General features: G+C 44.8%; 2 protein-coding genes across 3 annotated transcripts; one reads left to right on the forward strand and one right to left on the reverse strand.

The window, feature by feature from the left end:
- The first annotated feature begins 3 nt into the window (after positions 1 to 3).
- Positions 4 to 5714, forward strand: uprt (uracil phosphoribosyltransferase (FUR1) homolog (S. cerevisiae)). Of its 2 annotated transcripts, none has more exons than XM_076032857.1 (8): positions 4 to 158; positions 285 to 616; positions 1874 to 1916; positions 2024 to 2093; positions 2237 to 2299; positions 2805 to 2966; positions 3735 to 3833; positions 5292 to 5714. In XM_076032857.1, exons 2-8 carry the CDS (start codon positions 363 to 365, stop codon positions 5396 to 5398), a joined length of 798 nt encoding a protein of 265 aa, XP_075888972.1. In that variant the 5' UTR covers positions 4 to 158; positions 285 to 362; the 3' UTR covers positions 5399 to 5714. The 2 variants fall into 2 exon arrangements, with proteins under 2 accessions (XP_075888972.1, XP_075888973.1); XM_076032858.1 differs by having other exon boundaries at positions 8 to 158; positions 335 to 616.
- A 2103-nt stretch (positions 5715 to 7817) lies between these two features.
- Positions 7818 to 13367, reverse strand: zdhhc15b (zDHHC palmitoyltransferase 15b). Its single transcript, XM_076032856.1, has 11 exons — positions 13228 to 13367; positions 12793 to 12819; positions 12604 to 12698; positions 12400 to 12520; positions 12056 to 12125; positions 11790 to 11822; positions 11579 to 11699; positions 11269 to 11401; positions 11033 to 11159; positions 10638 to 10756; positions 7818 to 8157 (listed from the first exon to the last, which is right to left on the reverse strand). The coding sequence occupies exons 1-11, from the start codon at positions 13343 to 13345 to the stop codon at positions 8114 to 8116; spliced, it is 1008 nt and encodes a 335-aa protein (XP_075888971.1). The 5' UTR covers positions 13346 to 13367; the 3' UTR covers positions 7818 to 8113.
- Positions 13368 to 23250: the final 9883 nt, after the last annotated feature.

A 23250-nucleotide genomic window follows, 5' to 3' on the forward strand; every position in this document is an offset into this window, starting at 1 on the left:
CGTCATTTCCGTCGACGTCGGCGCAAGTGTCAACGCTAGCAAGTAAGCAGCTTTACTTGTCTCAGATATTTTTTTTGCAAACGCATCCTTCGGCTTGCTCGATTTAAAAAAAGAAGAAGCGTGATTTTGACGGCGCTTTCGCGGTTGAGTAGCTCAAGGTTTGTGAACGTGTTCGCTCATGAGTAGAACGTCTTTGTAAAGTTGTACAAATCGGTGACATTCACCTTAAAGCAACGGGGAGCTAAAGGAAGAACACGTTGTCTGTCGTCTGCTTTGTGTGACAGCGTGCGAGCCGAGCGATCAGTCACAGGCTGTCTTTGGGACGCTGTCTTAGGGAGACCCCTGACATCTCGCACAACAAGATGCCATGCCACAACCAACAGCTGAGCAGTGTCAACAGTGGCCAGGAGCACCCAATGAAGCAGGTCCGTTTTGCTAATAGCAGCAGCAGCAGTAGCAGCAGCAGCAGTAGCAGCAGCGTCCCCGCGGTGCTTCCCGCCCCTGAGGCAGGCGATGGCACCATACATGCTGTAAACCAAGATAACATCGGACCTCAGCTCAAGCTGCTCCCCCTGAATGACCAGATCCGTGAATTACAGACTATAATCAGAGACAAGTGAGTCATAAACTCCTCCTGACTTCAACTGCAGTATCGCACTGTCCTTCATGTTGTGTAAAAGGTGTGGGATAATAATGTCAAATGATCTCACCGTGATCAGTGTTGGCGAGTAATCCATTACAAAGTAATGCACCTCTGTAAACTACTTTTTGAGTAATTGGGTCATGTAACGGGATTACTGTAGCAAAACTGGTAATTATATCATAATTACTTTCCAAAATATTTTGCAAGCTAAAAATGTCTTATCCACAAAATGTCTGAAATTTAGAAAAACAACCAAGAACAACGATGCAGCCATGCCTGCAACGTCATTGATATGCCGTAAATAATAATAAAAAAAAAACATTATTTTGAGTTAATCTAGGCTAAAATCAAAGAATCGGTTGGTTCGTTGTACGTTATGTGCAGGGAGGACGTTCTCAACTTCGAAAGTATCCGGATGCACTGCATAATAATTCCAAAGCACTGAGCAACTGCTACTTTATCCTCTCTCTTTTTTTTTTAACTGAAGTAATTGGTAATTAGTAATTGATTACTTGTGAAACATAGTACTTAACTAATCAATCAGATTACTTTTTAAATGAGTAATCAGTAAGCACACAGGGCGTCCAACATGCGTGTTTATGACTCAGTCATAACAGGAGCGTTAACTCCAGAATCTGTCATTTTTTTTTGTCATCATAGAAAAAACAAGGAACTTTAGATTATAGCCGATCCCCTTTATTTCATACCGCTTCATTCTGCGAAACGTTTTCTTTTGTTGTTTTGTCTTAAGTCTTATGTCTAAAGTTCAAACAAGAACAAATGTTGACTGTTTACTACAACATAAACCTGTTTAATCAATAGCTTCACTGACGCCTGCCTGAATGAAATATTTCTATTGATTATAATGTAGAGGATAATTACTTGATCAAAATACTAATTATGGCAAGTATAAGTACAGTTTCTTTAAAAATGTATTGAAAAAAACAACTTGTGCCAGTGTTTAAAAAAAAAAAAAAGAAATCCTGTTTTGCTTTGTTACGGTGTTGACAACAAAGCAACTGCTATAAAATCATGTTCAGTCAGGTAAAGCTATTACACTTAATAGACAGCTGGGATTGGCTCCAGCACACCTGTGACCCCGAGTGCAGGAGACGCAGTGATGGAAGATTAGTTGAATGGATTGACATGAGGAAATAATGGCTTTTTGCAAACCTACTAATTGAAAACACAGGCTAAACAATGTATTCAAGTCTATATTGATATTTTCAGATCAACTAGCAGAGGAGACTTTGTGTTTTGCGCTGATCGACTGGTAAGATGACTCACCGTGACTCAGTACTGCACTCCGCAAACTTCATACCGCCACCTCTCTGTCGGTAAGCTCACATCTCTTGCCTGCATCCCCCCCCCCAATGACAGATCAGACTAGTGGTCGAAGAGGGTTTGAACCAGCTGCCTTACTCTGAGTGCACTGTGACCACGCCGACAGGTGAGGATAACGGTTTAAAGTTTGAAGCTTCCACATCAATTTAACTTGTTATGATTTGGCTAATTGAAAAAAAAGAAGAAGAATGTATCATTGGGTGGGCTTGTTGTTGATACAACTTTGCACCTGCTTTTTGTCGGCTCTAGGATACAAGTACGAAGGTGTGAAATTTGAAAGGGGCAACTGTGGAGTCAGCATAATGAGAAGCGGTGAGTTCAAACCTGCTGTGCCTCGCCCACCGAGCCAAATTCTTTTGCTTGTGACTGCAGGAATACAGGCCCGCGTGCAGAGTCGACACACCGCACACTCGGTGCAGAATTTACTGACGAGCCGTTTATTTTGCGCCAGCGTTCATTCAGATTTCTCCTCGCTGCGACTTTGAGTGATCAGTTGAATGCCTAATGGAAGTTTCGCAGCACAATGACGTGAAATGGGACCTTGAGATGGATGAGTGCACTTCACCGAGCGGCAGGGACACTCATTTGTTCTTTCACTTGCAGCTTTAATGAGGCCTTTCTAATTATGCTGCCTTTTTTTTGTTGTTTTTTTTTTTTCCCATAAACTGCAGGCAGCAGCAGTGCAAAGTCGCCGTAATGTTTCGCGTTCGACTGCCGCACGAACGAAAGAACGGGCGACGTGAAGTAGCTCGGGCCACAACGCTAACCCAATTAACACGACGATGAAATTTGCGCATTTCAATGTGTGCCGCCACAGGTGAGGCCATGGAGCAGGGCCTGCGCGACTGCTGCCGCTCCATACGCATCGGCAAGATCCTCATCCAGAGCGACGAGGAGACGCAGAAAGCCAAAGTCTACTACGCCAAGTTCCCCCCAGACGTATACAGAAGAAAAGTCCTGCTCATGTACCCCATCCTCAGTAAGTAAGGGACGCCTGAACGCCCCGTCGGCTGCCTTCAGTCGCCCACAAATGTCAAGAGGTATCTATTTTTGTGCAAATGCAGAAAGTTTCATGTATTTATTCATTCTGACCTTCAACTGCTGCGTCTGCATTTCCACACCATGCCGGCCCATTCACACTGTTCCCATAATTACAGCTTTCATGGGGTAAATTATACACTGCCTGGGAAATGGCCAGCAAGCTGCTGAATAACATAATGAGGCCCAACAAAAATAGTATCCTAATGGCCTTCGTTCCCAGTGTCAAAAGGCAGCTTTTTCTCTCTCTCTCTCTCTCGCTCGCGCGCACACACACACACACACACACACACACACACACACACACACACACAAATTCTCCAGACAGAGGAAACTGCATTCTATGAAGAAATGGTCTAGGTGGAGGTCACGTGTTAATTGTGACATCACAAATAATTAACTTTAATAGGCCTGATTTGTCAACCTCCAAAATCACTTAAAATGTGCTATGAATGCCAAAAGAATAGATGTTTTATGTGTGTATATTTATATACATATACATATATGTATTATATTATATTTATTTATTTTAAAAGTAATAATCTGAAAAGAAGTGAAAAGCGTACACGGAGCTCAGACACATGTGCTCAATAGCAAACAGCTGAGTATCATTTGCAGGTTCTGATTCACTCTTATATTCCAGTAATTACACATGAATAAGTCTGTTATTACGGTCTATGCCTGCGTGTGTGTGTGTGTGTGTCTTCAGGTACAGGGAACACGGTTATCGAGGCAGTGAAGGTGCTGATCGAGCACGGCGTCCAGCCCCGACACATCATTCTCCTCAGCCTCTTCTCCACACCTCACGGTACGACAAACACCACCGGCAGGCCCGCAACCAATTTGCTTCTGTTTACCCAGCCAGCTCTCCCAGCAAGTCTCCCAGCCTCCCCGGCTACCCCACTTCCTGCTCCGCCGCCGCCGCCGAGTTCAGACAGGACACCAGCTGAGAACGACGCTGTTCGATGCCGCTGTTGTTTTGACTCGGCACTTCAGGCAGCAGAGCTTTTTTTTTTTTTTTTTCTTTTTAATTAGTACTGGCACAAAGTTACAAATGACACGGTCTGACGCGCGGTACGGCGCAAGCAGGCGCAGACCTGGCGTCAACGCCCTGTGACGACACCTCGGCGCATCCAATAGGAGAGCAGCCGGTTCTGAAAAAAGTGGCCCGACGCAGAGCAAGGCGCCAGTTCGCGATCGAGCAGTAGTGAGGGAAAACGAAGGGAAAACTTGTCTCGCAGTGTCCCGAGTGTAACATTTGATATGACACCGAGTTCTGGGACTCAAGACTAGCTTAAAAATATGTATCGGGTTGGCGACTCTGCTTGGTTGGTCCGGTGCTCGTACCAGGTGCTACGTGTTTTGCATTCAGGCGGCACCGGAGGCTTGAATAACTGCGGTGGAACCAAATCCCGTTGTCCCACCATTTGCACACAACATCCTCCCGCTTGCTACTCAGTGCTTCGCTGTCAGTTTTGCCGAAAACCCGTGCAAAGTACGTTCCGTGTTGTCTAGACTCTGGAGTGTAAAATAAAATGGGAATCAACGCGATAATGTCCCGACCCGAATATATATGAGAAAAACAACCACTTTATGTTCATATATTGTCAGGCGCAGTTCGATGTAGAGAAGTTTTAACACATATTTAACAACTGGTGCCGTGCTGTGCATCTGGGCACTTTCTCCCCCCGGAGCCGGCTGCTCTCCTATTGGCCGCCCCTAGATGTCATTACAGCGCATTGATGCCCGATTTAAATTGAGCGTCAAGGCGTCAAACGCCACCCTTGCGCGACGCTCTGCTCTCTGCGCGGCGTTGCGCTCTTGCGCCGACGTCGCACATACACAACGAATGGCTGCGCTGACGCCACCCTGCGCTTGACGCGTTCAGTGTGTAGGCACCTTTACGTGTCCACCCCTCCCCCCACCTCAGAGATCTCTTTACTCCTTCACCCTTCTTTGATTGTGGCTTCTCAAACTGGCTCAAAGTATTTAAAACATGAAAAACTTGAAGGGAATGTCACGTAAAAAACCTTTACCTGGGAGGACTCAGTTTTCATTCCTCTGCTCAGAGCAATAAAGACCTCAAAGAACCAGCACATTTTAGGCCATTCCTTCATCTCCATGAATCAGTGCATGATAGTTTTAGTATCTTTAAGTGCAGTTAAGACTGACACTGATCTTCTCATTGATTTACATGTTTTCAGTCAATATTAAACACGGTATTTCTTCAGTCTAATCCCTACGGTGTTTCCTTTTTCTCACTCAGGTGCTAAGTCTATCATCCAGGAGTTTCCAGACATCACCATCTTGACCACAGAGGTTCATCAAGTGGCTCCAACACATTTCGGACAGAGGTACTTTGGCACCGACTAATCAGAGGTCACAGCGAGGGACACAAATCTTCAAAGTGCGCTGGGTATATTTTGCTCATTTTGTTTCACTGTATCTTTTGTTGTCCTTGTGCCAAAAAAAACACCAACTGCTTCTATCTCCAAAGTTCCCAGATTTAATCGGACAGATCATATTTATTCTATTTTGCTTTCTGTTTTTTTGCTGCGTATACTCCTGCTAAAAGAAAGCCAAGAGACACTGAGCTATGTAATGGTTGAACTCTGATGATTTTATTTTGCATGTTACAACATCTGAAGGAAAATAAAGAATTTATATTTGTTAACGTACAAGAAACAAATGGAATTGACTCAGTACTTCTGGTGTCCCACGCGAGAAGGACGGAGGGGGAGAGGGAAGGAGGGAAGGGGGCGGGGGGAGGGACGGGGGGGGGGGGCAGCAACAGTCTCTCCAGTGAAAAAGTCCTAAACTCAAATGGGTAGAATTTGTCCTGCTTTCTTCAGGTTATAAATACGCTGTCAGTGGTTAAAAGCACATAGCAACGATAACAGTATTTTAAGTGTTGCTTGTTGGGGCACAAATATACAGACACTGCCTGCAGCAGTAGTGAATCAGTAAACTTAATACACAGAGAAACAGCTGAGGTTTGAAACAATAAATAGACACAAGACTGCATGAAAGACACCCAGATGGTTTCTACCGTTTTCTACCATGCTCTCCATCAAACTATACACTTTTAATCAACAATATGTTATGATGTACATTTGTCAGACCCAAGCTGCATTGGATTTGGCTTACCCCACAAAGTAGAAAAGGAAATTAAAAAAAAAAAAAAGAAATTCTTAAAAGATGAAGAAGCAAATGTTGAGATCAAACAAGCTCTGAGGTTTGGCGAAGGCCCAGCGTTCGACGAGACTGAATAAACACGTTATCTCACTCACTCAGGATTTAGCGGACTGAACACGGACTAAACAAACACTCCCACTGAGAAAAATCTGCTTCATTGGTATTAAAAATGTTTCAAATACATAAACACAAGTAGAAAAACACCCAGGTTCAACATATTACAGAGGACCAATTACCTGCACCAACCAGTGGATGAGGATCAGTCGTCATTTACACACACACACACAGCTACCCTAGAAATAGACAAAAAACAAAACAGGAACCATCGCCAAGTCCAAAAACATTATTTTGTGCCACATTGATTTCACCTCAGTTCCTTTTACTGCATCCAAACAGAAGTGAAATCGCTCGAGCGATGGAAAACATGCTACAATAAAAAAGTAGTGATGCTCACCTGTTTCCAATACCACGAGATCAAAATGCATCATTTTAAAGTCAGCCGTGACGCCGAAGCCGCGCGACTCTAGGATGTACAGTTCACTCATGATATGGCTTGACGGAAAACAAAATGATACACACATCATGGTCTGCGGTTAAGCTCAGACGTCAGCGAGCATTAATCCTGATGGGCTGCAGCCAAGTTGCTGCGATGCTGCTTCCAGTACACGTCCGTCACGGGGACATTTGCGATCGCGTCCTCGCGTATGCGACATTAAAGTGATTTTTTTTTTTTTTGCCACGAGAGGTCAGTTCATTAGCAGGCGCCAATCATTTTGGCACGGTCCACTCACGACGGTGGCGCTGGATATATTCTGGGCGGACACGGACTCCCACGGTACGAGGAGGACAAATGGATGAGGGTGGAGGTCAGGTGTGGTGCATTGGTACGTTTACATTATTTACTTTTATTGTGAAAAGAAACGCGTTAAAAAAAACGTACGAGTGTGCTGTAAGACCCCGAATGAGGCCGGAGGAGGAAAATTGCGCAACGGCGTCGTCGCAAACGGTTCAAAGGTGCAACACTGTAAACCCCACACCGCCACGGGCAGCGCAAAAAGAGAGAAAAATCAATAAAGACGATGCCGATGCAGAGGTTGCCTATATGACAGCAATTTGCAATCCCCCAGCGGTGCCTTCACAGGAGCAGTGTGAGGAAAATATCCCACCCATGGTACCATATCTAACAGATGTCTCGTGTTAATGAGGTGGCGGTGAAGGGGGGGGGGATGATAAGAACCCAGATCTTCTAAACTTGACAGGAGCAACTCATTCTAACTAACATTTCAGCATTGATATTGATATTAAAAGAAAAGTGCAGAATGATAAAATCTTAAAGAAAATCCCAAAATGACAAGTCGTATGTATCAGTGCTATCCATTGTTTAACGTAGCTGTGCCTTGTAAAAGCTACAGATCTTTAATAATTAAATACCTGGTGAAATAAAAATGTTTTTGCTGTTAAACCTTCCTCGTGAATCTGCACCTGCAGTGCCACGCTCAACAGCAGCTATATTATAACTGCAAGGAAATAAAGGTACAGTGTCTTGCCTCCCATCATGAAGTAAGAACAGAAAGGAAATATTCAAGTAAAGGACAAGTACTTTCAAAAAATTGTACTTGAATACACTTAGTGCTTTGTAATATCTGACAGATCTGAGGTGACGCTACTGGTTGTTTTCCGGTCGAGCTCCCCTGGGATTCATCATGTGAAGCAATCAGGACAAAAGTGCCAGCGAGCCTCCCAGCGAAGGTCCTCATCCACCATTGGTCCCCCCTCAGATCTCATCTCTCGTCCATCCACGTAATCTGGAATGCCTCATGGAACGCGGTGTGTGTGTGTGTGATATGAATACACATCACCTCGACGAGTTTGACGTGGTCCTTCTTTCAATCGCTACTCTTCCAACTCAATGGTCACAGAGGGATCCTGGCTCTCACCTAGGGGGAGAACAAAAATCATCTTATTATATCATTTATAACATTAGCATGTTGCCGTTAATCATTGGACTTAAATTTCACCACCAGGTGGTAGCAGAATATTGTCCGGTCAAACGCTGGTTCAGAGGAAAAGCTACACTTGAGTTTTCGGATGAACGAGTTTGGATGCTGAGATATTCATTTATTTATTTATTTATTTTATTAACAGACTCAAGGTCCAGTTCACAAGATTGGAAAAAACAAAAAACAAACATCAATCAAGCAAAAAAAAAAAAAAAAAAGAATACAGCACGGGGTCATCTAGCGACCCCCATTTACAAGGCACGCGTTGCAGTGTTTCCAGAACTGTGATGTACAGCGTGTGGCACTGTACCCAATGTTGGACAGGCCCGAGACAACTGAACTCAGACATCATAAGCCTTAACACAGATTGCAGAGTGTTCACTCGAGCAGACACAAACATTTCCGAGGCACTGGTCCATCTGGGCCTTTTTAGCAGTGTCCTTAGACAGTCATTGTACGCAACTTGTAGTCTCTGGAAGCTCGCTCTCTTGTAATTTGACCACAGATGCGCAAGTGTAGAGTGGCGTGCAGTAAGCCTTGACCAGAGTCAGTTTCACTCCATCAGAGCAACTACCAAATTTACGGCTCAGTACATTTGCTTGCACATAGAGCACACGACGCAGTCGAAAAATGTCCTCGTCATCAGTTAGCGTGTCGGTGATCACATGACCAAGATATTTCACCTGGCTACATATATTCAAAACATGACCAGCCAACTTAAAGTCAGGGAAAACCAGCCAATCTGTCCTCAATTGTCCTGGAAATCACAACGACACTCTTGGAATTATTGTATTTTATGTCCCGTAGCTCCCCATATTTGGAGCACACATTAAGGAGCTGCCGCAAACCGGCTGAGCTTGGGCTAAGTTGAACACAATCATCTGCGTACATTAGATGGTTCACAACTGTACCACCAACCACACAGCCAGTTTTACACATTTTTACCTGTTCTGATAGACTGTTCGTATAAACATTAAATAAAATAGGAGATAGGACGCTCCCTTGCCTGACTCCATTGCTGACTTGGAAAGGGCCGGATACACAATCATCCCCTTTCACTTGCATTGTCTGGTGTGCATACCAATACAAAAGGATTCTTACAATGTATTTGGGAATGCCTGCTTCGCTCAATTTTTTAAATAGCTTTCCATGGTTAACACGATCAAATGTCTTGGAAGCATCTAAGAAGCACATAAATACTGAGGAGTTGTTCCTTTTGTAGCCAGTCAATGGTTCCTTTAGAATATAAATACACATGCTTAGGTTTAAAACCGAACTGATTATCTGCAGAGCTAATTAATGAACTCTCTTTCCAGAAGGATGTGTTTTAACAACTTTAGACAGAACACCAGCGAGGGCAATGGGTCTGTAATATCTGTATCTATAATTATCTGAACTGCTCACATTCCCTGCTTTATCCTTGATGACAGGGCCAGAAGCACTGACACCATGGAGTCTGGAAGATAGCCATGAACCATGGAGGCAGTAAAGCACAGCGCAAGGAGAGGAGCTAGCCTAGGACTAGTAATCATTAGGTGTTCAGCAGAGATAGAATCCATACCTGTGGACTTGTTGACTTGATAAGTTTTGGATAAGTCTATACACTTCATGGGTCTTGATTGTGCTCACACCTTCAACATTGTCTACTAGATAAAATTCAGATGGGACACAGTTAAAAAGTTTATTGCAATGCTGCTGCCAGAGTGCAGCAATTGCATTTGCCCCAGAGACTCCGTTATTATTCTGCTCGGTAAGGAGAGCTGGCAAGTTATTGACAAACTTCACCTCCTTCCAAAAGGCTTTGGTATTTTTAAGAAAAAGCTTCTTGGCCATGGAGTCAGCCCTCAAAGTTTGCTCATTTCTGCTAATGTGGCGTACAGCATATTTTGTATTTTGCATTTGTATGCTTTTTATGTTCAAAAATAGGACCCTGTCTAGGCTTATCAGCCACCTAAGTATTCCACCAGGCCTAACTTTTCCCTTCTTTTGAGGTCTACAGAGAGGTTTACTGGCTTCTAGAAGAGCTGTTACAATATGATTGTACAATGCCGCGAATTATAGTTGGATTTATTATAGTTGGATTTTTCACTACTATTCCAATTCATTTAAATGTGGTAGTTAGTTTCCTGCATAAAACCTAGGAGCTCCACAGACTACAGAATCAACCATATGTTTAATTAAATAAGACTCAACTTCCTCTACTATAAAAAGCTGACCCACAATTATGTGCCTCCTGTATTAACCGACAATGAACCCATTATCTTATTATTATTATTATTATTATTATTATTATTATTATTATTATTATTATTATTATCTTAGTTATTTTGTTGCATGAAGGAACGTATCACGTGTAAAGCTACACAAGGTATGCAGAAGTTGAAGCGAGACAGTGAAAGAGAATTTAGGTGACTCACCCAGACTTTCTTCGTCAGAGCCTTCGCCAGACTCCTCCCACATGTCCTCGTTTGCTAAAAGCGGGTTGTGGGACTCGGAGGTGTGATTCTTCAGGGGGAAGTAGTGACCGTTCCCTTGGCTGCCACGTTGTTGCGCAAAGGATGATGAACGCATGTTAAGAAAGTCATGACCACTTTTAAATCTCATGACTTGTTCTGATTTTTAACCAGTGCTGAACACAATAGTGTATTCTGAAGACAAGCCGTGTCACTTATCTGGCCCCTCTGTGTCTATTATTCAATTAATTGTATTCACAGTAGTACATCTTATTTTGTGTGTGATATTTTAAAAAACGTTTACAATATAGGGTGGAAAATGCATAGCACAGACTGCCTTGGTGTCCGAATCGACTCACCTTGTAAAAACAGGGATGAACCACATCCTCCGATTCTCTCCAAATACCTGCCGCAAGTTTCTGCGTAAACCTACATTAAATCCATTTCTGTCAGGTCCACTGACAAAAACAGGTGCTGAGAAGGCCTCTGAAAGACAAGATCAGTGTAAGTCATCAAACTTTAAATATTAGTGTAAGAATAAAATTAGTGTTAAATAATAATTATTCAGCAGCAGGGTTTTCTGTTGAGGCCTCACCCAAAGTGGATCTGTTCTTTGCCACTAACCAACAGTGATAACTGAAGAGGAACATGAGACTGACAAAGAACATGAGTGCCACAAACATGAGGAAGAGAACATGAAACTTTGCAGGCCCGTTGGGCAAGTCCCCCTGGAGGAGAGAAGCAGGACAACAGGGGCAATGGGGGGTCAATATATACAGGAGCTCTTCAAAAGCGCCAAATGATTACAGAGACTTCGGGTCTCTGTTGCTAATGGGAGAAATACATTCTTGGCAAATAATGCCATCGTCAGACGTGTTACAATATTGATCAGTTGTCACACTCACCACCCAGAATTTGAGAAAATACTGAAAGACCGTCGCTGCGATGAATACGCAGTAGAGTATGGAGTACGAGAGGAAGAGCAGGAAGAACTTGTAGTTGGCAAAGCCCACACAGTTGTTCACCCTGAAACAAAAACAGTTACAAACATTAAACAAATTAAGGATGAAGTTGCTTTTAATGAGAAAAAAAAAAATCCTGCAAATGACATCTTACCAGGGACAGTGGTGGTCCATCTTTAAGACACATCTTTAAAAGAAAAACAATCATGTAAATGCATTCACACTTGACATCAAGTGTTTTCAGCAATTCTCTTCTGGTCTTCATTTCTTTTTTCCTTTAGTCCAAATTTAAATACACTTCGCTCCTCGAGTGTTCTGAGAGAGCTTTGGTGATTGCTCTTAATAACCCCGACAGACCACTCGTGTGTCCTTTCAGACGAAGCGACACCCTCCTAATGACCACAGGAAAGGCCGACTTACGTTTCACAAACGGAGCAGTGGTGACAGCGGTCGGGCTTCAGCACCTGGCACCGGTCGCAGAACCTGATAGCTGGAGGGGAAGAGCAACGACCAGCTGAATGAATGACATCTGAGCTGAGCACCAAAGCACTTCCGGCCACCCAGAACCTGGTTTGGGTGGTCAGCACTAATAAAAAAAGCTGCATTGGCTGATTACTGTGCGTGAAGATGCTCGGGAGTGCGCACATAGCTAATAGCCTGAGCGTTTCTACCAAGACACTGTCAGTTTATTGAAGATGGAAGGATGTGCTTTTGAGATAACTGTGAACAGAGTAATTACAAACGGCTATGCAATGACAACATACCTCCAGACTGAGCTCTGGTATAAATGGGCAGCTTCCTTGCAATGTCAACCAGGATCTGCTTTTGTGCGTCTAGTCTTTCCTCCATCTCGTACCTCTGCTTGTCTGAGTATGACAGCTGAAACTGGAGCAAGAAACCCCGAGTCACATTTGCTTTGTGTTTAACTTTAAAACCAATGGCAAAAAAAAAAGTCCCGCTCAGAATACCTTTTTGCACGGTGCTGCAGGAGGAGTGAATATGGACTTCCAGTAGGTCCACGAGAACATAGCAAAGCAGACATGAAACACTAGAAGGTAGGCCACTGGGGAGGGGAGAGAGGGGTCACCATTATCTACAGAGCTTGAACTGATTTACTGTGGGGTTAATAAAAGGTTCGATTTAAGCTGTGAACTTACCCTTTTCTAGGTTGTTGTTAAGTGTGACTGCGAAGAAAGCAACGGGAAATGTTTGAACACACACAAACTCATGCCGATTTTTCTTTCTTGCTTACGTGAAACACCGGTTTGACTGGAGCGAATCCAGGCTACCGTGACTAGCCGACCAAAGGCTCTTTGTATCAATAACCGACCTGTAGGCAAGGCGCCGCAAACTGGCGGGGAGTGAACAGTGACAAATACCCCGAATCGCCTTGATTCTAAGAGTAAATGTAACGTGCAATCGTAAAGAAAGGCGCCCACTCAGCGGCACTTCCGCCTACTTTGCTAGCTCCTCTTTGATGCGGACCGGCGGTGTTTTGTCAACACGACTGTGCGGCAGTCTGCGACGTCTGCGGCTACGCAGTCCAAAAAAATAAACTCCAGATACAAATAAAACGAGAGTGTCATACTTACAAAGACATAGCGCAAAGACGTAGGCATAGTAAGACCACAACACCACGGCGGTGATGATTAGCACGGGTATCCAGGAGAAGACCCTCTGACAGCATCTCAAGCCCCTGGACAGAGCCATGTTCCGTCTGACTGTTCGCTGTTCTCTGCCTTCGATTAGCTTTCCTGCCGGGATTTTGCTATCGGCGACATCGGCGAGCGATTCGAAGCACTGTATGCAGTGCAGTCTGTGCAAATGGGAGGGAGGGGAGGGGGGGGGAACAACACAGACAAAATAGAAGTGTAATTATAAATAAACACAGTACATTTTTCCCTTAAATGCGTATGGTTACAATTGTGTTATGACTGTCTCTATGAGTATGAAGTATTTTTTTTTATAATAACAACATAATTAGAAAAGAATGACAAAAATGGTTGCAGCATGAGAAAAGCAAATCCACCTTTATTCCATTTTTTTTTTAACCAACTGAAGTTTGATGCCATGACATCCACAAGTTTCTGTGCCTTCACGTTAATTAGAGCAGCTTTTTCTGCTGCTGATACCTTAAGAGTGAGTGCCTCATCCATCCATCCATCCATCTTCTATACCTTTCTCCAGCAACCCGGGTTGTGTGGAGGTTACTGGAGCCTCTCCCAGATGTCATAGGGCAAAGGTTACATGCATGTGTATATCCTTTGTCAATCAAGGTCTATCACTTTACTTTAAAGCGGCACCGACGGCTGTATTCATAAATAAAAATAAAGAAATAGAGAGATACCTGGACATCTGTGGTTACTTTTAAAAGGAATTTTAGCTTGGTATCGGTTTAACCTGAAGATGTTTACCAGCTGTGCAAGTTTCAATCCAGACACTCATAACCAAAACAATGAGGTTTTGTTTCTCCATTTCATTATTTACTTTGCACCATTAGACTTTCAACTTATGGATTATTTTTTTAACTGCATTTTTCAACATATTGTGGTTTACACCGTCTCCCTCCCCCTCCGCTGTGTGTGCCAAGGTAATTTAAGTTCATTTTGTGGCGCAGCCCCACGTGCATTTTGCACCACTAACCAATAGGAGGTGCTATGAGACTATTTTTTTTTCTTTTCTTTTCTTAAATCAATACCACAAATCCTGAGTGGGCCTGAAATCTAAACAGAAATGCAGTATTGATAATAGTAAGCCAGCGAGAATCTACTGTGAAATTAGTAAGTAAGACAGGAAGTAATCATTACAAGTGTTCACTTGCAAAAGATTGGGTATCTGGAGCAAATGTTGATGCTAAATCAATGAAAATGTCTCAGGTAATCTGATTACATGGGCAATTACATGTGTTTCAAGACATTTTTTTTAGGAGCTATTGATGTTTTGTTTGTTGGTTTGTTTTATTGATTGATTGACTGACTGATTGATTGATTGAGTGACTGATTGTTTTTGAGAAAATAGCTAAAAAATATATATGTCTGGACCAAAACCGACGGTTACCTTCCAGGTTTAGACATCTGTCTATTACTGCAGTCATTACATAATCTGTCACTCTAAACTAACGTCATCTTTGTTCATTTATGCCCAACTTGAAACTTTTCAAACTCTTTTATTTCTCCATAACTGCGGGCTGTACTCGCTGGTTCAAAGTCACAAATCAGACCTCCTTATTTCTCCATAACTGCGGGCTGTACTCGCTGGTAAGTCACAAATCAGGGACAAAGAGATCTGAGAATAAAGAACACAATGTGAAAAGTTGAAGATGTGTTGGGGTGGGCGATAATCATAATTATAAAAAAAATAAAAAAAAACGAAATAACATTTGCTAGTGCTAAAATCAACACCACTAGATTGGAGCACTACAACCTTGATTTTCATCTAACACAAAACTTCTCGCATGCAGACTGATTATTCCTTGGCTTTGTTACAATCTCAACGGCATTAGACAGCAGCCACACGAGTTGAAAGAGTCTCCCTGACTCCCAGTGGAAGTCTGAAGACGTGCCGTCACCCCCGTGACGCGGTTGTCCGACACAGTGCGTAACAGAAAGTGTAATGGTCTCCTGATTGCGGGAACGCCGCTGAGCTTGTCGTCACGTCGCGTCTCCCCAGAGCGCCTGAAGCGTTTCCCTCTGGCCTCACAGCAGCCCGGCACCAGTGTTTTATCACACGGTTGCGAGCGCTCCACCTGCCCTCCTCTTTTTACATCATGTAAGTTCCCCTCTGACCTCCGGGGACCTCGTCTCCTCCGTCAGCCCTTCTGTCAGCATGCTGACACCTTGTCCCACTTCAACACATCGTCTCACGCCGGTTCCTCGATTCCAGCCATTTACACCCGCCTGCCCTTCCCCGCTCCTTCCTCCTCCTCTTCCTCGCCCTCCTCCTCTTTTAGGCCGGCCGTGATGACAGCTCCTCTCTCATTCAGCCGCTCATCAGCAGCAGGGAGCAGCCGCCCCTCCATCATCACGCCAGCAAAAAAACAAACTCCCCCTGTCAACTGCAAAGCCGCTGTGTGACTGTATTGTGTGGCCTTTTAATCACAACATGCGCCACGGTGTCAAAGCATAATACAATTTGGAAGAAAAAACACACACAGACACAAGGAGGTCTGTGGAGCAGGTTGAGGCAGAACCCATGTTGTCAGAGACTAAGTGTGAGAGTAACCGCTGGTGGTGCATTCCGTGCCACCCTGGTCGTGGTCCACATAAACTGAGAGCAAAGGGGATGGAAGGAGAGCCATTTGTGGGGCAGCCATGCGTAGCTGCAAAAAAATAAAAAATAAAAATATTTGACTCGGCTCCGCTCGCCGTTACGCCTTGAAGACGAAGTGGCACTTAAGAGTGTGCATTTCATTTGACCCCTGAGGCTCTCGTGTCACACAGTCAGTGGTGCACTGTCACTGCTGGCCTCGGGGAATGCTGATGGTGCAAAGCACTCAGAGGAGTGATCCATCCACTTTGGAGGGGCGAGGCAGGGAGTGCAGCGAGAGGGCCCGTGTGTGTGTGTGTGTGTATGTTTGTGTGTGTGGCAGGGGAAGGAAAATGAGATGTTTGTTTTGTGTGTTTTGCGGGCTGCATGATACAATATCAAGTTTTTAAAGGGATTTCATTCCCCGCATGCTTCAGTGTCTGGACGGCAGAGTTCACCGCGTGTGCATCCGCCGCCCAGCCAGTAATATTCAGCGCTCGCTCTCAAGTCAGTCTGCCCATCCGGGCATATTTTCGCTGGTTCGCATCCAGGTGGAGCAGGCAGCAACCGCAGCACAGCTCAGCACACACTTTTAGGCAAAGAGACTGAAAAAAAAGGTGCACGTCTGCACGTGAGGTGCAATTAGGGAGACAGAGCCGTGCGAGGAAACGTGGCCCTGGACATCATCCCCAATTCAGCTCAACACTGCCCAGAAAAGAAGCTTAATGCATTCTACCATTAGCCTCAGTGCACGCGTGCACTGACCTCAGAGCAGCCTGGAAACTTGTTTTTCGAGACCCTGACGCCTGTTCGAATAGACCTCACGTTTTGCAATGCCTTTAAATGCAGCCAAATATGATCAGCAGTCAGCCAGCCAGCCAGTCAGACAGTCAGGCAGGCAGGAGAGAAGCTCCCAAAACACGCGTAGGCTGCAGCAGTTCTGCCTGGCCTCCGCTCACGTTCACACCTAACAGCAGAACAAACAATGACAGGGCGGGAAGGAATTGCAGACACCTCACCCTGCATGTGTAAAAACAAAAGCTGCTCCAGGGCGGATTCTTCTGCGTCTTCAACAATCATGGAAATTGCGACGGCCACGCCATGCAGGCCGCGCTCAGACAAAGGTGTTTGGCTCCAATTGTACGTGTCATGTCCTTGAGGGCGACTCCTGTGTCATTGTTACTGCGTGGAGCTCTGTTAACTTTTTTTTTTTTTTTTTGACGCAGACAGGATCTCAATGGAAAATATATTTCATCGGCGTCGGCCTTCTTTGATGTCTGCACTTGTCATCACGCAGATTAATTGCATTTTGCTGTGGGATTAAGTAATTCATTGCGTCTAACCGCATAATAATATTTGGGGCGGGACATCAAAGTCAGCTCTGTCGCTTTTCTGGGCGTTTTTTTTTTTTTTTTTTTTTTTTTCTTCAAAGGTAAAGCAGGGTCTGCGCTCTGTCTAAACTTAACCACCTCCTCGCCTCTGAGAGTTCCAAATGGAAAATCTGATCCCGAGAATGTGAGAGCGAAAAGGCAACCCCTCGCGCTCAGAGGACGTTTTCATCACCTCTGGGCCGGCTGCTCGGCAGATACTTCTGATTGCATCAATGTGTCCGACCGAAGGGAAGTGGTTGTTAAGTGCTGCTGGTGAGACATAAACAGAGAGGGAGCGCGAGACTGGACAGTGTGGGCAGAGGGAAAGTCTCTCACCTCTTGGGTCTGGATGATGACTCCTCTGTCGCAGGGTCGTAGAACACCAGCAGCAGTGCAAATATCAAATAAGACGAGTGACTCCTGTCATTCGTTTCATTGTTCTGTAAATGAGATGGAAATTTCAACTCTATGCTGATGACTTCACGCTCTTGGCTAGTCACAGGTGAGCAGAATGGGGGACTGAGGTAGACAGTAATGCAAGCCTCACTGGGTGCTGACGAACAATCAGCACATAAACCCTGAAGCACAAACCTAGCCAGGGTTCACGTGGGAGAAATTAAGCCGCCTCGTTCTCCATCTGAATTCTGAGTGACCTCTGGACTCCAGTCACTCACTCTGGGGATGAATAACACAGAGGTGTTCCAAATTGCAACGGTGACCTTTTATTGATCCCCAAGGAAACATGGTTTGAAACCCACGCTGTATACTGACAAATCTATGTGACCCTGTCACCTTTCCATCAGCGGTCTGCTGCACACAGGGCTGCTGCAGGGACTCCACTTGATCACTGGCAAGCATGAAGAAAAGTCACCAACTCATCACGGACAAACGACATCTGCGTTCACGCTGAGAAAAAAACAGCAGGTTGTTTACACATGATTTATTATGTGATTTCTTTGGATTGGGCGAGTGTTGAGACTAATTTAGTAAAACAGTTTAAATTATTTTGCAATTATAGACAGCTAAATTGAAGTAAAATTATTAAGGATTGAAATATGTTTTTGCATTGAATACATTTGCATATCATTTTAGTCTAATTGAAAAATTGCTTTCATACTGGTGACGACCAGCGCTTGATTGTGAGCTGTGGAGCTGGGGTGTGGTTGTTTTGTCTGTTCATTTCAGGTGCTGCCGTTGGTGTTGGAAGTAGACGCTTTTGTTTGTTAAAAGAAAATTCACCAAATAAATCCTCAGTTAATTCCACAAATGGTTTCCGGCATTTTATTTTGGAGATTTTAACAAGGAGGAACTATTGCTCCCTGAAAGAACACGTTACAAACAACTTGGAGCAGCAGGTGGAATGTTTCACATACATATGTGACATATTTCACATGTCTAAGGGGGAAAGAGCCTGCAAAAGGTGAATTTGAATAAGACCGGGCGTGTTCACTTTATTCGACTGAGGAAATACAGCCTAGCTGTAACAGAACTCCAGTCGCTGCAGTGATCTAGCTCCGCCCACCACTGTTTTCAAGAATCCTGTCTAAATCCTGGCCTCTTTCTTCTCTGAGGACACTGATTGGTCCTGTCATACGCTCAACAGAAACCATTAAAAGGGCTAAAACAATTTCGACGGGCGCTTTTCAAGGTGGATCTGTGTGATTACATCATTAAAAACTCAGCAGCGCGGCCGCCTGCCGAGGATTGGGACACACAGGGAGGCCTGGCCAGAGCGGGAAGTCCACTTCCTCTCCCACTGATCAGCAAATCTTATTCTCTGCCAGTCTGTCCTTTGATGTAGCACAGTTCACACTCACCTAAGGATAAAGTCAATGCTGGAGTGCAGAGGGCAAATGTTGCCTGAAAGGTCAGCCCGTCCCCACATGTGCGCGACTCTATCGGAGCAGTGAAGTAGCACAGCAGAAAATCCCAACAACAGCAGCTCATCTTACTGTAATTTACGAGGGCCTCATTTGAAAAGCACAAAATTGGATGCATCCCAAGGTTACATGCCCGTAAATTTTCCGAAAAGCGCCCCATGTACAGAGGTGACCCCACCAGTGACAATAATTTACATTTCAAAGCTTGGGAAATTGACTTTAATGGCGTGGGTTTTTTTTTTTTTCTTTTTCCAGCAGAAATATGAGTACGAGTTGACTTTTTCTTCCCAGTTTGGCATGGAATGGGGTCTGGAGTTATCATCGCAGAGGAGATTCCAAAGCAGGTACTTAAGCAAATCTATTTCCATGCTCCAATTTAACTCACAGGGGCAGAGAATTCGGGGGTCGGGTCTCTGCCGGGTGAAATAAATAGAACAGAGACGTGAGTGTGGGAGGACTGGAGATGAAGAAATAAGACGAGACGGCACGGGAGTAACGAGAGACGGGAGGGTAAACAGCAAAGGAATAAAGACATTGAATTAAAGATGTGCCCCTGGTTGAGGAGGCGTGTAGGTGGGCGGGAAGAGGGTTGCTGGAATACAGGAGAGGTTACTCACGTCTGCAGGCAGAGATGTGGAGCCCCAGACAATTGTGAGGAGGAGACACAAAAGGTGACACACTCAGTCAGGAACTTGGGTTAGAAAGTAGTATTTCTACATCAGAGGTTGTTGTTCTGATTGAGCCGTAGCTTTAGTTTGGTTCCCTACTGGTGTTATAACTTTGGTGCGTTGTCTTGAATGAACTTTTTGAATGAAATTGTTGTCAAAATACAGATGTTGATTGGAATCAAATACAAATCCCACTAAACTGAAACAACAGATCCGGTTAGTAAGTTTAACAAAGTAACTTTTTTGAATTCTAAGTGTTATGTATTTGCAAATGTACTGAACTTTGCTCTATCGTGGCTAGTCAGCAGCAAATACATTCAAACTGCTCGTCTTTATAACATCATATTATTCTCAGTTGTGCAACTGAAAACTCTTGCGGCACAAACGGACCTGTGATATTAAAGTGCATTTTTAGAACAATAAAAAAGACTTTAAAAAAGAGACATTTTCTTCCCACCCGGGAATCCCATTTTTCTGAAGCCCTCTGGCTATGGGCTCTAAGTGCTGTTTCATGCTACAGGTCAAGCAAAGAAAAAAGAAAAAACAAGCAGTGTGACCGCGTTTTGCTCCGTTTTTTGTGAGGAATGCAACGGATGCAGACTGGAGCCGCAGGGGATTGGTTGGATCGGCTGGTAGTCATAGCACATGTTGTCCTTGTCTGCACCACCTCTGACCGGTCGCTGCGTTCACTGAGCAAAAAAAAAAAGGCTATGAGGCCTGATGTTTAAAAAAAAAAGAAGAAAAAAGCAAGAGCATCTTACTAGCCTGTAATGTCTGAATAAAGACTGTCGGGCGTAATGTCAGCAGCCAGCCAGTGGGTTTAACACCAACGGCTTCACAGTTACAGTGACTATGAATAAGAAAGTCAGAACGTTTCTTTTCCTGCAGACATTAGGTAGGCGGGTGGCACAGATTCTACTGACGACAGTCTGTTTTGTTTATGACCTTTGTGGAAACATTACTTTACCTTCTGATGAGCCTCTTTGGCTGCTGGATGGATACAATTTGGATTCCAATATAATGGCTGGACTGGTTTAATGACATTATCTACACATTTGACTCTCATCCAAATCTTTCCACCTAACGAGAGCCAACTGTCGAGTTCAATCCGGCTGTTTAGCTCAGTATCAGCTCGGACAGAAATGTGTTTTCTGATTCGTAGCTTTGAAAAAACCAGTTTTAGACTTCATCCCGTATCTTTCAACAAAGTCAGTTATCAGTGGGGACAAAGCTGCTTTTATTGAAAGAGCTTACGCGGATTTATTTTAAACGCTCCATCTTTCCATGGACAGTGTCATGTAAACCCCTGACAGCTGACTTCGTCTCCCCCGCCGACGTGTTAGACGCAGACTGGCCGCTGTCTTAAAAAGCCGGCGGTGCCAGACCGAGCGACAGCTGCCTGGAAAAGAGCTTGTTGTTGTGGGTCCAATCCGAACCTGAGCGAGTTTGGGGTAATCCGGGTCTTAGTGCGAGTGTAAATACTCATCGCGTCAATCTCTCCAGTGTTTCCTGCACACATGGATCTGCGCGACTCCCACAGACTGGCACCTACGGCGAGATCCAAAACTCCACCGCAGCGTGCCATTCCTCGGGGCCTTTTGTAAATTTGACAACGTGAGTAATCGCTGTCGAAAGATCACCAGCATAAATAGCGCTTAATTTGTGTGTGTGTGTGTGTGTGTGTGTGAGTGTGATTCATTGATGGGAAACAGTAACGCAACGGGTAGGAACACGCCTCTCTTGGATCAGCGTGTCGAGTTGATATTTGCAGCGAGTGTTGTGCGTCTGGCTCCGACTCGGAGCTCAGGCCGAACGTGAATCGTTCCACTGTTAATGCACTTCAAATAAATCCTCCGGCAGATTTATTCCATTATTTGAAGTGTTTGAAATGTATTAGACGATGCAGGCAGCGTGTGTGTGTGTGTGTGTGTGTGTGTGTGTGTGTGTGTGTTGCAACATCCCAGGCCAGCAGCCAGTCCAACACTCTGCCCTGCAGACGGAAACACGCTTGTGTACACAGCCGTGTTTCCTTCCCATGACAACAGATTGGACCCGCCCACGTGTCATCAGGTGGCCGATAATGGACGAAGTCCCGTGATGATGATGTCACCGCCTCGACACAAAAGGAGCGCGGCGGCGGCGCTGAGGAGCGCGGACAAGGCTTCTCACTATCTCAAGAGCTGGGTGTTGAGTTGGGGATTAAAGGGGACGGTGGCCGTGCCAGCGTCACCTCCAAACACTCCCTCACTCCCCGCCTTTTAAAAGTGTGTAAAAACTTAACTATAGGCGTTTGGGCCACGATGCGAACTTTGCTACATTGTACTTTCCGCTTGGACTCAAGCGCCAAGAAAAATATGACATAACCGGCAGCGCTCGCATCAAAGTCGGGGATTTGCAAAGAAAGGAGAGGGAAAGAGAGAGCAATGAAAAAAGGGGTCATAGGTCAGGCTGTGCACCCCACTCGTCAGCTTCCTCTGCCTACCTCCACCAATAAACAGGAGCACTGGTGTGACGACTATGAACTGTGACGGCTGTTGGATTGGACACTTTATGGGGTCCAAGTTATGGCGAAAATAGCCGATCAGCCAATCACATCACAGCAATGCGGCTTAATAAAGTTCAAAGCGAGTATCAGAATTGGGGAAGAAAGGTGACTGAAGTGACTTTTTTTTACAAAACAGATTTTCACGGCATCACAGTCATCTCTAGGGTTTACCGAGAATGCTCCCCAAAAGAGAGGATATCCAATGAGCCTCAGTCGATGCCAGGGGTCAGAGGTCAGAATGTGCAAACTGGTTGGAGACCACGGAAGAACTCGTATGAACTCGAGATATGTGTGCAGGTTTTTGTTGTTTGTTCAGATCTTCAGTAAAGTGGCACTCCTCCCACTGTATCGTGGTTTTGCAAGAATACAAACGACGACGTGCTGTTTTCCGCCCACAAAAGCAAAAAAAAAAAAAAAAAACTGCACACAGCCAGCACAGTCGTGAAAACAGAGGCAGCCCAGAAGTTGTGCGGCGGCATATTGCCAAGAAACTGCCATGGGGGACGTCACTGCGCACGTGCGTACAATGATCTTGGTTGACAAAATGATTGAAAAAGAAAGAATGGAAAGATAGAGGAGCAACACTTGCAGCTGTTCAGACAGCCTTGTCCAGAGCAAGGGTGATTACGTCTGTTCTATACGGAAAAGACGTTCGTATCGCCTGCCCTTCGGTGGCTGCATCTCTGCTGTGTCTAAGCCACGAGAGGAAACACACACGCACACACACGCACGCACTATTACACAAGAGAATAAGTTGAATAAGGGTCCGACCAGCTCAGCCGCAGCGTCGCACCTGCAGCTTCAACCTTGACGGACGGCCATCGCCTGCCGCCGTGCTGAGTGCTGTCGCCTCGGACGACAAGTGCAAACAAAGTGCGAACCTCTACGCCTGGTCACGGCGAGGACA

The sequence above is a fragment of the Nelusetta ayraudi genome, unplaced genomic scaffold (assembly GCF_046127955.1).
Source record: "Nelusetta ayraudi isolate G7.1 ecotype Tasmania unplaced genomic scaffold, CSIRO-AGI_Nayr_v1 ptg000039l, whole genome shotgun sequence".
Taxonomy (NCBI): Eukaryota; Metazoa; Chordata; class Actinopteri; order Tetraodontiformes; family Monacanthidae; genus Nelusetta; species Nelusetta ayraudi.